The sequence below is a fragment of the Sinocyclocheilus rhinocerous genome, unplaced genomic scaffold (genome assembly GCF_001515625.1).
Source record: "Sinocyclocheilus rhinocerous isolate Xijiao unplaced genomic scaffold, SAMN03320098_v1.1 scaffold2194, whole genome shotgun sequence".
In the NCBI taxonomy this organism is placed as follows: domain Eukaryota; kingdom Metazoa; phylum Chordata; class Actinopteri; order Cypriniformes; family Cyprinidae; genus Sinocyclocheilus; species Sinocyclocheilus rhinocerous.
In genome coordinates this window covers 413387-431936 of record NW_015652304.1, presented here as the reverse complement: position 1 = coordinate 431936, position 18550 = coordinate 413387, and the positions used below count along the sequence as shown (strand labels likewise).

Genomic DNA, 18550 nt, shown 5'->3' with positions numbered 1-18550 from the left:
TTGGAGAACACTCTACACCTGCCGCTAAGAGTGATGGGCCTGCTGCACTGCTGGTCTTACCTGCCTCGCATTACTCACATCTCGGGCCGGTAATTTAACATGCGCAGATAATAACAAGGGACCACCGACTGCTGCCGCACACGGTGGCCACAGTGATTACTGCCTGAACACGCACTCTCCCGGGATATCTGTCGTCAGCAAGGTGAATTAATTCTGCCTCTCCCTTACTTATCAACACATTCACACGTACACATACAAACACAAAACATTGTAGACTCCCACAGAGACGAGCAGGACCTCAGCCAATGTCTCCAGAAGCTGTCGAGCACTTCAAACAAGATCAAGGATACGTCCTCATGCACTACTTAAATATGGAATAATGTCACTTCATCCTTGGGATTCTGAAAGAAAGAGCAAAAGGGAACAATAAAAAGAATAAAGACATACAAAGTATGAGGAAACAACACATTGAGAAGGACAAAAGTAATTGAATAGGGCTAATGCTGAAACACGCTAAATGCGCTTAATACATTCCCAATGGTGAAGGAAAACAGCTCTTTTCATGAATAACCAGTTTCTGAGGAGGAGAATTAGGGTGTGTATTAACTGTGGAGATTTTGCTGCCAAGCAAATGTCCTTTATGTTCAGTGGTTTTCAAACAGATCTGTTTAAATGTTGTTATGGAGCTAGTTATTCTGGTTAATCAAACAGCCTATCATTTGGTGACAATAGCTAAACAAAAACATGATCATAATTGAAACATGATATAATTGTATATTATTAAAAATAATATAATATATATACACACACACACACACACACTACCATTCAAAAGTTTGGAGTCAGAAATGTTTTTAAAAAGTGTCTCATGCTCACCAAAGCTGCATTTATTTGATCAAAAAATAAAAGAATTAATATTGTGAAATATTATTATAATTTAACTATATAACTTTTTAACTAAATTACGTTAAGCTTTTAACTAAAATAACTTCAATTTAATACAACTTTGTTTTTTTATCTATTTAATATATTTTAAAATGTAATTTATTACTGTGATGGCAAAAATGAATTTTCAGGCAGTCATTACTCCAGTCTTCAGTATCACATGATCCTTCAGAAATCATTCTAATATGCTGATTTGATGCCATAACATACATTGCTTATTACTATTATTACGGTTTAAAACAGTGATGCTGCTTAATATTTTTTGTTGAAACCATGCTACAGTTTTTGAGGATTATTTTATGAATAGAAAGTTCAACCAAACAGTATTTACTTGAAAAATAAATCTTTTGTCACATTATGACATAATCCATAAATCCACAGTGCAGAACTGGTTACCGCAATATTCACTCTATATTAAAAAAAAAAAAATCCAAAAATCCTCATTTACACATCCTCATGTTGATCTTACTCATGTTGCTCCTCATTTTCTGTATAATACAAAAGTAAATGTTTGGCATAATAACTTTCATTTTATAAACTGTGGTTGTCACCATAGTCTTTTAAAACTTGTTACTCTATCATCAACAGTGTAACATATCTTAAATTTGAACAAAAATGACTGCACGAGCCAAAAGTTCACGAGGAAAAAACTTATTGAAAGACTTTTGTGAAAGTCCCACATTCATTGAACGTGGAGCTGTCAGGGTACTGTGCAGCACACCTTCAAAAACTAAGGAATGTCGGCCCCACCCCCTGTATCATTGATTGGTTCAAAGTTTTAACGACACGCCCCCGTGTCCTCCGCCCTGCCCAGAAACGCACTCCAGTCACTGTCAGCTATCAACGGCCGTGATTGAGAGCGTCCTGCGACTACAAACAATTGTCTCCTTTTCCTTTCATGAGAAGTTTGGAGTTGTTGTCAAACTTGGACCTTATAAACCAACACTGGATTTACATTTGAAGAAAAACAAGTTATTTTCATGTCAGAGTAAAGTGGACTACTTATCAAATCTTCACAAGGAAATACTAAACGTCGCACGGAATCGCAATAATGTTTCTTTATGAACTTGTCTCACACGTCAGCATATGTTTCGCATCTTTATAAACTTAAGCATGTAACCTCTTGTTGCATTTAGTAAGCAGAACATGCCTCTGTGCCTTAGTAAATGCGTTCAGATTTCCTAAAGACTCGGGATTTGCGTTTCTCCTCTAGTCCAGTAAAGTTCTGCAACTGGTTTTGACTTCAAACTGAGTCTCATATCAGCCGCCCACAAGAGCTGGTCGACTTCAGTCATGATTGTGCCAAGGTGCTCTGAAGTTTGCGCTATGATGAGACTTCTGGCTCTGTTTATACACGTTATGTCAACGACAGCAAAGAGACACGTTGTATACTGGAACTCTACAAATACACGGTAAGATCACAATTACTTTTAATTCATACTCCTCGTGTTGACTGTTTCCAATTAACCTTATTACGCAGGATTGCGGTTGCGTTCCCTGTGAGTAATTCAGCGCGCGGTGCTCTTCGGGATCTCAGCCCAGTGAATGTGAAGTGACTAAGCCCAAAAACGCTCCCAGATTTGTGTTGCTTCATGTCTGCAGCCTAAAACACACCTGCACCTATTAAACGGTTTAAGTGTGGTAATGTGTCCTCCCATGCTTCACTGTTTCCACCAGTCAAACTTTGATCTATTTATCTTTAAAGGTACACTCAGTCATTTCTGATAATTAAAGTTTTATGCATAAAGAAAAAAATGACTAGTGTTTTTATAAGTATTATGTAAATGATGTGCACTCACATTAGAAGATTAAGAAAAACAGCTGTTTTATTCTACATAGGGCAGGCTTTCACCTTATGGGCACTGCCATTTTGTAATCACATGATCATGCAACTGAGTTATTATAACCAATAATAACAGCAGGTTTCATTTATATAGATTTTCAGTCAGTGCTGAAGGTATTTTACAGAGTCACAGATAATAAAGGCTGCAGCATTAAGCATATATGGCTACTTCCCTACTATATGTTATGTGGTAAGCAGTAAGTCAAATAATTAGTAGTTTTGATTGCACAGCGTTTAGAAATTATCATGCATAAATAAACAGTGATGCAGCTGATGTTGTAGGTCAGATGTAGTAAGTCCAGATTGGATTCATACTTTATGCATACTTAACATACTTTTAGTTTTAATATGGACAACACACACAAAAAAAACTGTGTGTGTGAATTCCAGTGTTGCTATTGTTAACTAAAACTAATAAAAATTGTTTTCATTAATTGGAATAAATCTAAAAAAATAAAAAACATTGTTGAAATGTTGAAAAATAAAAGGTTTATTCGAAATTACTAAAACAAAAATGAATATAAAAGCTAAATAAAATTAAAAAACTAATAAAAAGTACATAAGCACATAAAATTACTAAACCTAAAAAGAAAACTTAAAATATAAAAATAAACTTATTCAAAATATTAATAAATACTATATAAATAATACTTAACACTGGTGATTTCAGGTGCTGCAAATTAGATCCAGAATCTAAGAATGTCCATTATATGGGTGTTTGCAGGATGAGACTGAGGAAAACAAAGTGGATCAAAACAAAAGATAAACAAACAGCTTCGGTGTGAAGCGGCAGCAGTTAGTAATTATCTTGTGTATCTGTGTTCTAATTTCATTAACTGGGATCAGGGGTCAGAGCTTTTGTATCTGTTGAATGGGCGAATCAGCTATATGCTGTAAAATCCAATGCCCTTCCGCTCCTTACAGTCTGGTGAACAATTTCTCTAGGTTTGATCTATTAGTGCTGAACGTAGCACTAATTAAATAAATCAATGTTAATGATGTGTGCATATCAGCTCTCTTCCTGTAGTGCCACAGATCTGTCCTCTGTCTTGCTCTATGATGGTTTAATTGGTGTCATTTGTCAGACTGATGGCACGCTCACCTGCCACTCCAGGTGTTGTCTCGGTCTGGATTGGCTGTTTAGTTTAGGACAGCCTGGAGGCCCAGCTGTGCTCCGCCCCTCTCAGAACGCCTCGGACACGGGAAGCCATCCCTATGGACTTGTGTTTCAGCAACAGGCCTCATGTAGTGACATGTGAATCGTTAAAATGCTTGAAACTAGCTGGTTTGTCATCGCTCATTAATTTCTCATCAGAGAAAGATGGCTTTTTAAGGTTTTACAAATTTGTTGTTTGGCTTTCAGTTTAATATTTATATGATAGAGATGAGAGATTAATTTGCTCTTAGCTTGTTGGGCTGATTTTTTTTTTGCATGCTAACACGTACACAAATCTACACTTGCATTCAGTTTAGTCATGTTTAGTCTTATGTAGTGATGTGGTTTATTAACAGATTTAGACAAAGGCATCTGCAGACTAAACGTCAACTACTTTGCTTCACAGTTCTCCAGTGCTGCAAACAATGAACACGTTGCACAGACATTGATTTGCTGTTTACACCAAATAGTGTAATATAACCAGATTAATGAGGCTCGGTTTTTGGAGACATGAGTGCTGCAAGGTCGTCATGTTTAGCTTGCAGTGTTTCATCACATCAATACTTTGGAAAGAGTGGGAGAAAGACTTTTAGGTTTCTGTCTAACTGTGTGTATGTGTGATATATATATATATATATATATAGATGAGTCTCGATTTCTGCTGCGACATTCAGATGGTAGGGTCAGAATTTGGCGTAAAGAACATGAAAGCATGGATCCATCCTGCCTTGTCTCAACGGTTCAGGCTGGTGGTGTAATGGTGTGGGGGATATTTTCTTGGCACACTTGGTACCAATTGAGCATCGTTTAAAAGTCCAGTGTCAAGTTTCCGAAGTCAGTGATGATTTGGGGTGCTGTGACGTCTGCTGGCTGATCGCTTCCATGCCACACCTCACTGATGCTGTCATTTGTGCTAAAGGAGCCCCGACCAAGTATTGAGTGCATTTGAGCTTTTTCTGTTTTGCCAATCCCTTTTTTTTGGATTGATCTTAGGAAATGTTTTAATATTTTGAGATACTGGATTTTTTTACTTTCATGAGCTGTAAGCTCTAATCATCAAAATTAAAACAAAAACTTTTGAAATGTTTTACTTTACATGTAATGAATCTAGAATATATGAAAGTTTCACTTTTTGAAATGTTACAAAAAAAAACTTTTTCACGATATTCAAATTTTTTGAGATGCACCTGTGTATGTATATATACAGTATCTCACAGAAGTGAGTCTTCCAAGTGGTTTGCTGACCATGATATTACTGTGCTTGACTGGCCAGCCAACATGCCTGACCTGAACCCCATATGGAATCTATGGGATATTTTTAAGAGAAAAATTAGAAACGGTCGATCCAACAATACAGATGAGCTGAAGGCTCAGTAGTGCCTCAGCAGTGCCACAAGCTGATCGCTTCCATGCCACACCTCACTGATGCTGTAGTTTGTGCTAAAGGAGCCCCGACCAAGTATTGAGTGCATAAATGAACATACTTTAAAGAACTTATTTGGTTCAGATGGTGTCAAGCGTGTGTGGCGGCAACCAGGTGAGGAGTACAAGGACAAGTGTGTCTTGCCTACAGTCAAGCATGGTGGTGGGAGTGTCATGGTCTGGGGCTACATGATTGCTGGGGAGCTACAGTTCATTGAGGGAACCATGAATGCCAACAACTGAGCTGTGAACTGCTGTGAGAAACTTGTTGCTTTTCGTTTATCAGATGACGTTTTAGATGGCCTGCCAGGTGGATAAAGCTTATAACGTGTGCTTCATTCTTATGTCACGCTCTCTCAGCTCACCACTTTATTTCCTCATGTTGTCTTCTTAACCTAAAAGTCTGAAACCTGATGCAACGGCTAAGTGTGAACATACAGTGAAGATTTCTGACTTTACTTACACGCGCACACAGTCAGAGCTTTTTTTTTCTCATAAAAATGAAACTTCACACACTTATGTCATTCCAAACCTGTATGATTTTCCTTCTGTGAAATACAAAAAGAGATATTCTGAAGACAATGCTAAAAATTACTAAACTGAATAGAAATATAAAAAGAACAAATAAAAATAGCAGAACATAATTACTAAAACTTAAATTAAAATGAAAAATATAAAAATAAAAGCTAATTCCAAGTATTAAGAATTATAATAGTGTGATAATATATGATACATGATACTAAAACAGCTGATTTTTACCCTAATTGTTGTGACCAAATCAGTGAGTTGAGCTCAAGGACCATGAACAAATCATTTAGACTGGGTTTGTTAACTGGATCAGATTCAGAAAAGATTCAGCTTAAAATAATTATTTATTCATGAATTGAACATTCTTGTGCCAAGAAGAACCAAGACTGATTAGATTTTCACAAAATAAATAATTTTTAATAAATGTTTGCCATACAGATCTATCGTATTGCTTCAGAAGATTTGATATATAGAGTCTGGTCCACTTTTATTATGCTTTTGCTGCCTTTTTGAAACCTGAAACCTTCATTTTACACCCATTCTAACTGCATGGAAAAGAGTGAACAGTGCATTCTCCAGAATATCTCCAGGACAGGAAGTTGTTCAGGTTTGGAACAACATGAGGGTGATGACAAAAGCTTCATTTTTGGGTGAATTGGGATGCGTTTCCCAAAAGCATCGTAAGCTTAAGTACACCGTACACCCATTGAAATCAAAGGAGCTACGATCAACTTAGGCTTATGACGCTTTTGGGAAACACAGCCCCGGTCCTTATAAGCACAAGTTCGAAAGGCAAAGGTTTTAAGTACATCAGTGATATAAAACCTCTACATTTTCCAAATTCAGCTTTTTATATCTGTGTGTGTTCATCTCTCTTGTGTGAGTCATTTACTCAACAGGTTTGAACACATTTCTAATACTCTTGAAATTCCAAGTGCCTCTTTCTCAACACCTCCCTTTTACCTCTCACGGCTACGTTTTCGAACAGGATGCAAAAAAAAAAAATTGAAATAAACCATCAATTAATACCCGAGGAACTTTGAATAATTTGTGTTTGTGCGTAATGGTGGATTGTGTGATAGCATGAGTGTTAATTCATGCATACAAGCGCATCAACCCCCCATACACACACCCCAAATACAACGTAGTATGTTTTCTCGTCGTTTCAACAGCGAGAGGCGGGATCGGACCTCTTAGGCAGCACGGGGGCGGACGCACCCATGCGCATGCAAATTTAAATTAAGGCTTGAAGATCAACTGTAATTTTGCTCAATCAGGGCTGCCGTGATTGGACCCCTAAGCACGCCTCGAGCTTGGCGAGGACTTTCACAATTTTCGGATAATCTCCCTACTACTTCTATGAATCATTAGCTACGAGAACCTGTGAACTGTAATCAACAAACCTACTCTGAAATAATCACACTCAGGCTCGCATTCGAAGGGAAGTAAGAAAGTGAACTCCCTGCTGCTTTCGCTCGCTCTCTGGTTATTATGTGGTTGACTGTATAGCTTAATGCATCATAGCGGATTGTATAATTATCCATATGAATGGAACTATATTTACTTCAGGTTTGTTTTCGTCTGTGCTGCCCGTAACCTTCAGGAATCTGCAGCACGTTGTCATGAACCGGCATTTCCCGATAATGTGGATGACCTAAGAAATAGTTAGGCTGCATAAATCAAAAGAAAATGTTGCGAAAACAGGAAATATTCCTCAACTTTGTACTCGACAACCTCAGCTATGTCCTTATCACATTTTTTCCTGCTGTGTAACTGTGAAATATGTTCCGAGAAACATACCCTCGCAGAGCTAGATATAGTCTCTGTTTTTAATTCCCATGTAACATTTTTTTTTTTTGATGGCACATTTTCCTTTCTTTGTATTGCAATATTTTCATTGGCTTACATATGTGACAGAAAACTTACTTTTGAAATTGCTCAGTTTGTAACTGTGCATCTTTCAGGAGATGTTCCTCTTTCCTCAGTGGTTTTCTATCAGTCTGTACTGTAAAGGCCACCTGGTCCAGTGGGCATGAAGAGATTTTGGAGGTTCATAGAGGGACTTTACAGACAGACTCTGTCCTATGGCTTGTTCCCGATTCGCTGAGGTCCAGTCGGCTTCTTTGAAGAAGTCCCAGCCGATATAAGTTTATGGACTAAGCATGAAACGGATATAATCTTATAAAACGGGTCTTGAGCAGTGGAATTTGGCCAGACCTGGTATGGGATAACCTTTCAATCTACCTTGGAGAAAGTCATATTCTGTCGCCTGTTTAATATTATAATTTAGTGATATTATGAGTTTCAGATTTCTCTGTGTGATTGCGCAGGGCTGGCTTCCCACGGCGAAGAGAGAGTTTCCATATTTTCTCTCTTGCCTGGATATTTGGCTAATACCCACCATACAGATGTTATCAGCAAGTACACTCCATTATCTCACACCTCCACATTGGCCAATAGCGCTTCTCTCAGCTTGACCACATCAATATCACTCACCAGTTCCCTATCCTTTGCATGCCTGGTTTTGTGCACGCGTGCATGTGCATGCATGCGCCGTTGCGTTATTAGAGGCCAGTCGTTGCCAGTCTGTATGCCAGCCAGTGGCCTGAATGTGTCTTTTGGAAGATAAAATGAAATTTTAAGTGCAATGTGTAAATTCTTGGAGTCCGAAAAAATAGGTTGTTATTTATTAAAGAAGTTTTGGAGCCAGACAGCGTCTATTGCCGACTTACAAGCAAATTGTGTACCAGTGCCAAGACAAAACAGCCATTGTCTATTCAAAAAATGAAACATTTAGGAGCTAATGTACTTTCTAGTTGCCAAATTAGAGAACTGCTGGATCTGGTTGTTCAGAAACTCTTAAGCTTATTGAGTAATCAACAAACCTATCCATGAAACCGTGAAGTTTTTGCAGTTCAATTGTAAAGTGATGGTACTGAGTGAGTCTGATTCAAATTGCTTACTGTTTGTGAATATTATTGACTAATTCATCAACTGGTTCATAAGAGTCATTTCACAAATCACTGGAGCTCACAAGATAATAGGAGTCATAAAGTTCCTAAATTGTCACATGTTTATTTTTTGTTGCATTTGTGTCTATTTGCCATCTGGAGCCCTGAAAAAAGCAATCTCCATACTTTTATAGGCCTGAATATAAAATATATTTTATTATATACACTAAGCAGCTGATTCACCTCACTAATGCTATTGAAGCATAAAGACACAGCATGTGGTAATTGGACTGCATGCATATTTTCACTAGGACAGGTTTTTTACTCCTATTGTTGGGGAGTTGTTCACACCGGTTAGTGTTCGATGAGGAATGCAGGGGTGGATATAGCCGTGGTTGAGGATTCATAACTGAAAACACAGTTTTGTTCTTTTTCACTGGACTTAACCTCAGGGTGCCCTCTTGAAAATACCTCCAACTCAGTACCTGCGCCAACACTTCAACGGGCAAACCGAATTACTGCGGGATATGGGGGTTTTACTGTGTTTGTGCAATTGTATTAGCCTGGCTGGGAGATATTGCGTTTCTAGCATCGCCTGTTGTGAGGCATCAAATGTGGACCGGAAATCTTATTGTTTTGGCTTTCAATATTACACATGCAGAATTGTTTAATGGAAAAGCTACTTTCTCTAGGGAAACACACATGCACACACGCATAGCTCTCTTTCCTGTGTGGGAGGTATAGGATGTTCTGTGTCTTTGAGACTTTGATCTTCTGTGGTGTCCTCCTTTTGCTGCTAATGGACATGTATTATCTGAGAGACAGGGAGAGAAGTGCCTTGGCCTGATATACTGTTTAAGCTAGACCCTATATAGATTTGTGCCAGCTTGTGTTGTCTGAGAAATTCCGACACTTTTCTCTCCTACCATTCCAGGACCATCAACTAGGCTACTCATTCCAATTTTCTAATGTGTTGTTCTAGTTGTGTCTGCACAAGCATATTTAAATTATACACTACAATTCAAACGTTTGACATCAGTAATATTATCATTATCAGTAATAAAGTCATTAATACTTTCATTCAGCAAGAATGCATTAAAATGAAGTGACAGTTTACATTGTACCAGTAATTTCTGTTTCAAATAAATGTTAACTTGTTCTTGAAGAAATGTAGATGTTGTTCTTGAAAAAAGATCAATGTTTTTAGCACTGAATCAGTGCTTTTTTTAATGTTCCTTGAGCCACCAAATCAAAATAAAATGATTTAAGAGAAGACACTGAATATTGCAGTATTGGCTGCTGAAAATTAAGCTTTGCCATTACAGGAATAAATTACAGTTTAATAATATTTCATAACATTTTTGTTGTTACTTTTACTTTTTTATTTGTATTTATTTAATTTATTTAGGCTATTTATTTTGTATTTCCTATAATATGTACTCTACATTCTTGTGAAATTAAGTGCGCTATATATTAGGTTTGTCATGCTCAAATGCGAGTGAATGGATTTAACAAACCTTTTAAAGAAAGAATTTATTGCATATTTTCTACTGTGGAGTAATTTCCATTTATATAATACAAATTTAGGAATTATTGTCTGAACGAAGAATTGCTTTTGTTATTTTCATTATGAAAACTAAGGGGCCAATAATTACAGGTTCACCATTTTCTGTGAAGTAGCTTATTAGTAGTGAAAAAGTTAATCATAAACCAACCAATAGTCCAGCATTTAGAGTTATCTTTTTACTTGGTTATTCATTACCAAAAAGCTAATCATATCACTGTTTCATTAGCTGTTGTTATTCTGTCACAATATATCTGTGTACTAGCACAGTGTAGGCTGTAAAATGCAGGTATAGGACAATATAGTGTCCCAATGTAACTGATTCAATCTTTTGTTTGTTAACAAACCTAGTGGACCTTTAGCTATCATGTTTATTTAAGTGGGGTTTTTTTGGCTTTGAATTCATATAGTTTATGAAGAGCCAATTGTGTATCTATGAACACATTTGTGGTTGACTGAAGGGTAGCAGTGTGTATATAATGGGTGTGTGTTGATTTGTGGTTCAGACTCTTATCTTCTTGTCAAACCACTTCTTAGTTCTTATCAATAGTGTTGATTTTCTCCAACGCTTTATCTTGCAACTTGAAAAGTAGCCATTTGCTTATCTGATTCCTGCATCACCCCGTTAAAGTCAGCATGAAATCAAAATTGACCCTATTTTCTTAATCAATGCATGTTCTTGGCCTTGTGAATGATTCGTCAGTGCATGTTCTTCCAAAGAAAATAGTATTTCCTCTCTTAAAAACACATTCTTCCTCTGAAATGACTTTCCTTCTTACTGATTTCAATGAGGCCTTGTGGGTTATTGAATAATATTAGCCAACAGCCAAATAGCATTTTGGGTGTTATTTTAGCAAGCTATCATTTACGTGTCTGTTTCTTAGTTAGCCAATCTCAGTCTGATAGCAGAAGTTATCTCTCCACCGTTTGACGTCATTAATGATAGTTCTAATTAGTGGTTTGAAAGATGGATGTGTATTGTGTAACAACGTTCCTACGTTTCTAGAAACAGTGACTAGCTAGTTTCTCTAAAGTCTCACCCTAATTTTAACGCTGTCAGAAATCACAGAAGAAAAATGGGTTGCGAACAACATTTCAAGTCGACTCGAAACATTCACGGGTATGCTGTTGACTCATATTTTATTCTGCAATTCGTCATTTCTCATTTTTCTAGTGCACACACTGGCACAGCAGAACATCCTGATAGTCCACCCTTCCCTGCATCAATTCTGTCTTCCTTCCCTCTCTCTGCTGAGAAGGAAAAGACATTATGCCCATTCTGAATGAGCAGAAAGAAGGCAAGCACATTATGTAGGGATGGCAGGAAGAGAATCAACAGTTTTGAGCGCCTGAATCGGTAGGGGAGCCCCTCTGGGGAAGAAGGGGTGAGGTGAGAGGAGGAGAGGGAGAGAGGAAGAGATGTCAGCAGGTATTACTATCACTGTCACTGTGCAGTCGTGAAGAGAAACACCCTCGTCATGCTTGCTTACCCTAAAGGGAGAACATTTGGGGAATAAAATTACCATATTGTGAGTTTGTCTATTTGTTTGTATGATTTGTGTGTACATTTCTAACATTCTTTCCTCCATTTTTTTTCTTTTTTTTTTCAGTAAGTAAGTATATATGTGAGTGGGTTTGGTTCATTGTTGGTTCATTATTGTAGTGATTGTTAGATGGCGTATATATGAATTAAAATCGATTAAATCAATCAATGAAAAAAGTTTGATATGATAATGACATGATATTCAAAGTTATTGAAATGAAATGAATGTCTTATATCAATATTTGCTGATAAAGCCCCCAAAGCACTGGATGGTCAAATAATGACTTTAGAAATCAATATTTTATTTTATATTATTAAACGTAGTTGGCCTGTAGTTTACATAGATAGATAGATGCGTGTGTGTGTGTGTGTGCGCTTGGATTTTAATATAATTTTTACATCCGCTTATTTTATTATTATTATTTTTAATAAAATGTATATATTTTCTGTATTTAATCTTTAAATGTAAATGTATGAATTTAATTTGTTTAATTTTATTCTTTTTAATTTAGTTTTATTTTTACAGCTTTATAGATACTATTTTTTTCTTTCTAATTTAATTGTATTTACATTTGTATTTTAATTTTATTTATTTTTTTAGAATTGATTAAATTTAATTTTAAATGGAATTTTATTTTATTAAATTCATATTTTTTATTTTAATGTAATTCTGTAATTACATGATACGTGTGTGTGTGTGTGGATATATATAGAGAGATAGATAGATAGATAGATAGATAGATAGATAGATTACTTTAATGCATCGTTTTGATATTATTGTATATGTGGCTCTTTTAGGTTTGTATGCAAATTTACAGCATATAGGCGTGAACATTTGCGCGTTGGAATGTATGTTATTGTTTGAATTAGGGCTGCACGATAAATCGCATGCGATATTTAATGCGCATCTTATCAGTAAAGCCGGTTCTTTAATCAGCGGTAAATCTCCATCACGTGCGTGCTTTCACATTGAGCAGCATTAACTACACAGAGCCGTTGTTTACTGACGAGCTGCGCAAAACCACGTTCATATTCGCGCGATTTTTTTGCGCAGCTCGTCAGTGAACAACGGCTCTGTGTAGTTAATGCTGCTCAATGTGAAAGCACGCACGTGATGGAGATTTACCGCTGATTACAGAACCGGCTTTCTGACAAGATGCGCATTAAATATCGCATGCGATTTATCGTGCAGCCCTAGTTTGAATGTACATATTTTGTGGGTGGGTGACTTGTGATTTGTTATTGTATATGGGGCGTGTGTGGGGCGTCTGTTCTTTCTCTGTTTGTGATGTGCTGTTGGAATTTAGCAGATACCTGTAGAAGGGTCTTGAGCGGAATGCTGGGTATGGTGCTGCTCTCTTGCTCGCTGTGGTGAAGCCATGTGTGCACGTGCAGGTCTGGGTGTGTGCTTCTGATAGACGTGTTTTGATAACCGTTTCAGTTCTTCAAACCGGCAGCGCACGATTCTCCGGTTATTAAACAGATTTGTCCTCTCTGTGTGGAAGCAGAACGCAATCAAAACAAGCAGTGCTGATGATGACTGGATCCTATATCATCAAGCTGGTCTGGCGGTTAGTGTCTGGAACACGCTGAACAGATTTCCTGCAGAGTTCCCTGTACCGTTTCTCATATGGTGGGCAGCTTTGCCATCATTATTGCGCAGACTGTGGGATCAAATGCACTTTTTTTTCTTTTTCTGAAATTAATTTTATAGACATCTGTCTGAGACTATACAGGACGATATCTTATACTACTACTAGCCTTCCTAAGGTTGCAGTTTATTCTTTTTTTTCCCCCTGAAGAAATAAACAAACATTTTTATTTTATTTTATTTGATTTAAATCAGAGAAATGCAGTAGAGAGAACATTTTTGGGGAAAGAGGAGGAATCAGTTCAGGACATGTCGCAGGCCGGACTTAAACCTGTGTCACTCACATGAGCATCAAAGCCCAACATGTCAGGTGCACATGCACTGCACCTTGGCTATAATACTTCACTCAGAAATGTCTAGCAAATTTAACAAATAAATGACATTTTAAAGTGGAAAGACCTACTTCAGTAATCTTTGTTTAATTTACAACATGAAAAAGAAGAAAAATTACACTATACTTCTACTTTCTGTTGTCCTTTTAATACATAGTTACTAATCTTCAAGTTACCATCTGCTGCGTCTTTATCATTGTTAGAAACCTAGTGATAAATAATTCTGCTGATTCTTGTGGGGCGTAGCAACCATTATATTTACAAATTTCTATATTCATCTGGCAACACTATTATGAGGAGATCATCAATGCTCATGCATCAATGTGTCTCCCACTTTTTGAATCCTTCCTGCATGTCTGCTTGTGAGTATATGAGGGGACAGCTGTACTTGTGTTGAAGATGCCCCTCCTGATGGGTTTTGTAATGTTATCTGAAAAGACGGCACCGGACTGTCTCATTGTTCTAGCGGTAGCTGCTTGTCTGTAATCCTAAATTAAGTGGATAATTCACTCTCTGCATGGGGCATGGGAGAAGCCATGGCTACACAACATGTGTCCTCCTTGAACCCACCCTGGCTCTGCCTCCCCCACGGCTCGGCTGTTGTTCAGTATTGTGTGGGCCGTTTAAAAGAGTTTTGTACTTGAAGTGCGCCCTCCTGTTTACAGACAGCTAATGGTGGCCCTGGTGTTTCACTTCAGCCAGCTGCTTCTGACTGATATTGGCTGAGTTGGAGACGTTTTATTTTTTGTTTTATGTATAATTTTTTTATGTATTTATTATAAATTTATAATTTTATTTATTTATTTATTTTGTATTGATTATAGATTTTACATTTTGTTTATTATTTTTGGTTTTAATTTATTTTTTAAATAAACTATTTATTTACTGTATTTTATTTATAGTATGCATTTAATTAGTTGTATCGTATAGTTTTTATATTTTTTAGTTTTATATTTACTCTTTTATTTGTAGTTTACCCTATCTATTTTTAATTGTATTTTCATTTTTATGTAATTTATTATGTTTAATATTTATTTATTAAATTGATATTTAAATGGAAGCTTATTTTAGTAAATTTCATTTAGAATTGTATTTTATATTGTAATTACAAGATTAGAAGATTATTTTAGTAAATTTAATTTAGAATTTTATTTTATATTGTAATTACAAGATTAGTAGTAGTATGTATATTATGTATATATTTATATCTTATTTTTATATATATATATATTTTTTGTTCATTTTATGTTTTGTTTTAATTTATTGTATTTAATTTTAATTTTTATTGTATTTAAATTTTTATATTGTGTAATTAATTTTTTACTTTAGTTTTTATTTATTCAATTGAAATTTTAATTTAGTTTTTTTTATTTTATAAAATTTCAATTATAATTTTATTTTTTATTGTAATTACAACATTAGTATTATATAGTTTTTTTTAGTGCTGTCAAACATTTAATCGCGATCAATCGTATCCAAAATAAGTTTTTGTTTACATAATATATGTTTGTGTACTCTGTGTGTGTATGTGTATATATATATATATATATATGTATATGTATGTGTGTGTGTGTGTATATATATATAAATACACACACATGCATGTATATATTTCAGAAGATATCTTGTTTATATATTAAATATGTTTAGAAATAATATAAATTATATAAATATAAATATATACATGTAAATACAGTAAATATTTTGAAAATATTTACTTGTATGTCCGTGTATTTATATATACATAATAAATATGCACAGTACACACACATATTATGTAAACAAAAATGTTTATTTTGGATGCGATTAATCGTGATTAATCGTTTGACAGCACTAGTGTTTTTATCTTATACTTTATTTTTATTAGTTTAAATTTTTTGTTGTTTTTGTTTCTTATTTATATTTAATTTTGTTTTTTATTGTATTAAATTTTTTACCTTGTGTAATTTATTTTTAGTTATTTTTGTTTATTTAATTATATCAATTGTATTAATGTCATTATTTTCATTTATTATTTTATTTTAAAACGATGCATTATATTATTTATTTTATTAAATTTTTCTTAGAATTTATTCTTTGTGTTTAATTTGAGTTGTTATATTTATATTTTTATCAAATTATTATTTTATTATTTTAATTGGAACAAATTGAATTTTATTCATTGTTTGAAACATTTGACTTCTTTTATCATACATAATCATACTTAAGATAGTGCTTTGTGTTTTTGTTAATTGTTTTCAGTTTCTCTCTTGTGTTACAGAAGACTAATGTGTGGTTTGGGTTCTTGGGTTTTATGTGGGGCGTTTTTGAGTCTTTTGTACTATGTGTGCCTAATGCAGGCCGTGGGTGCTGCTTTTTGTATGGAGCGAGTTCTTCTCTTTGTGCGGCTGGGGCCTTTGTGACCTGAGCATGTTCAGAGGTGCTTGGCTCTCCTCCGGCTCTCCGCCTGGCCACCGCGCCACAAAGCTCAAGGCTGCCAAGCACCAGCACTCTTTCATGCCCTTTCAGCTCAGGAAAAACCAATCTGAATTTGAATTTGAAACGTTTTGACAGAGAAAGATGGAGAGGAGGGGCTGAGGGAGAGATAGAGAAGGTTACCAGGAGAGAATGGGATGAGAGGGAAGAAGGAGCAAAGGAGAAAGAGAGAGAGAGGGAGTGTAAAAGAGAAAGGGCAGTTTTGTCCCATGAGATTACAATGCAGTGACCGTGAAAGTGCTTAAATAAACAGTGTGTGAGAGAGGAAGAGCCAGAGGAGGAGAGACGGGTACTGGGAAATGGAGAGGAGCGAGAGGGAGGGAGGGAAGGAAGGAAGGAGAGAGAGAGAGAGAGACAGAAAATTGTTGACAAGGAAATGAAGTGAGTGCAGAGAGTGGGGGAGGGAAGACTGAACTTTATTAAAAAGCTACAAATTCCACAAATAAGGGAATGAGTGAAAGAGACAAGAGACCAATGAGACTTGACCCTCCTCCACTTCAGGATGATAATGCCTCATGTCTTCTGACTCTGTGTGTGTGTGTGTGTGTGTGTGTCTGAGAGGAAAAAAGAAAAGAGGAGGCTTGTTACCTCTGTCATTGTTTCCTACCGAGATGTGATGTTATAATGCAATTTAAAAGCTTCCATCTCCTCCGGATCTGATTTTTGTCCTAACCAGTTTGCCATTAGTTTTGTTTGCACTGTGAAACAAGCGTTCCCAGACATTGTTCAGTGAACATCCAGCAATGTGAAACTCCTAGTGTGTTAAAAACTTACCAGTTCCTCTGTAGTTTTATTCCATTAGAACCATGCAGTGATGATTTGATGTTGCACATTGTTAGCGTTTTATTAAGTAGCATTGTTGTTGCTCAAAACAAATTATATAATAATTTTGCGGTTTAAACTTTTAGGTGTGAAATGTTAACTTTGGATCTTAATTATTTGGGGGGAAAGGGTAACACACCTCTGTAGCAACACAGAATACCTTGATATAAACTGTAGAGTAAAATTAATTAACTGCATTACAGATCAATTGTTTAAAAAAAAAAGAGACCGAGGGAGCGAGAGAAAACACCAAGACCAATAATTTCAACTGATCCTCAAGTAGCCAAAACTTAGTCTTTACACTACACCTCAATAATGAGCGTCGCATGTTTAATGTAATTTTAGTAGGGCAAGGTGTTTTAATTCACCCACTAACCACTGCTGAGACATTCACATTCATCTCAGAAAGAAATGACATTTAGTAACCAGAGGCAGATGTTCATGTTAATGTATGCACACACAGCAATAAAGATTGCGGGACTCAATTTTTACAGTTTCTGAAGAAAATTTGAGTGCTGCTTGCTTGTGCAAGAATCACAGCCACAATGTTAAGGTATTTGCCAGGGTGTTGCTATGTGTTTGTTAAGGTGTTGTAAGAGGTTGCTGGGGCGTTGATTGGATGATTGTTAAGTGGTTAATTACTGGCAAGTGAAAAGAGCCCATTTCTAGTTTCTTAATATTCTGGTCCCTAGATATGAATCTGGACCCTCCATCAATGTTACTGCAGGATTTTATTATTTTTTTTAATGGTGAAAATTAACATTTTGCAATTAAGTATGAGCAAAACCGTCTCAGGTTACTTATGTAACCATGGTTTCCTGAGTAGGGAACGAGACACTGCGTCCTCTAGGGGTCGCTATGGGGAACGCCTCGTCGTGACCCGTGTCTGAAGCATACATTGAAAAAACACCAACTCGTTGGCCGGCGACAGCAGAGAACTCAACTTCTCATGTGAGAGGAGAACTCCGAATTCAGAGGAATAACGTTTCTCATTCCAGGTAACCCTTTGATAAGAGGGGAGCACTGCTCAATGCTACCACGAGGACAGCCCATGGAGCGAGGAATCCAACTCCTCAGAGAGGATTAACGCTCGAAAGAAAGCACCATGCTCACAATAACCCTCAATGGTGAGGGGAGCGATGCTTCCAGTGTGTCGACAGACACACTAATTGAGTGGAGCCCAAGGTACGGGGGTCTAAACCAACTCAGAGAAAGGGAACGAGATCAATAACGCGTAACCCTTAATACAGGATTTTAGAAAAGTGGGCAAAGCATAACATGCACACTTACCACTTATGTGGATTTTAGAAAGTGGGCA

The 18550-nt window shown here is 36.3% G+C and overlaps 1 protein-coding gene across 2 annotated transcripts in view; it reads left to right on the top strand.

The window, feature by feature from the left end:
- The first annotated feature begins 1764 nt into the window (after positions 1-1764).
- efna4 (ephrin A4) overlaps positions 1765-18550 on the top strand; it is a 54763-nt gene continuing 37977 nt past the window's right edge. Inside the window, exons 1-2 of one of the 2 annotated variants that reach the window (XR_001637002.1) lie at positions 2276-2357; positions 2426-2657. Coding sequence is in view for 1 of the 2 variants with exons in the window: in XM_016520668.1 (XP_016376154.1) it covers positions 2239-2357 (119 nt within the window). In the remaining variant the exon portion in view is untranslated. Of the gene's footprint in view, positions 2358-2425; positions 2658-18550 lie in introns of those variants that run through there. The other variant, XM_016520668.1, reaches the window with a different exon arrangement.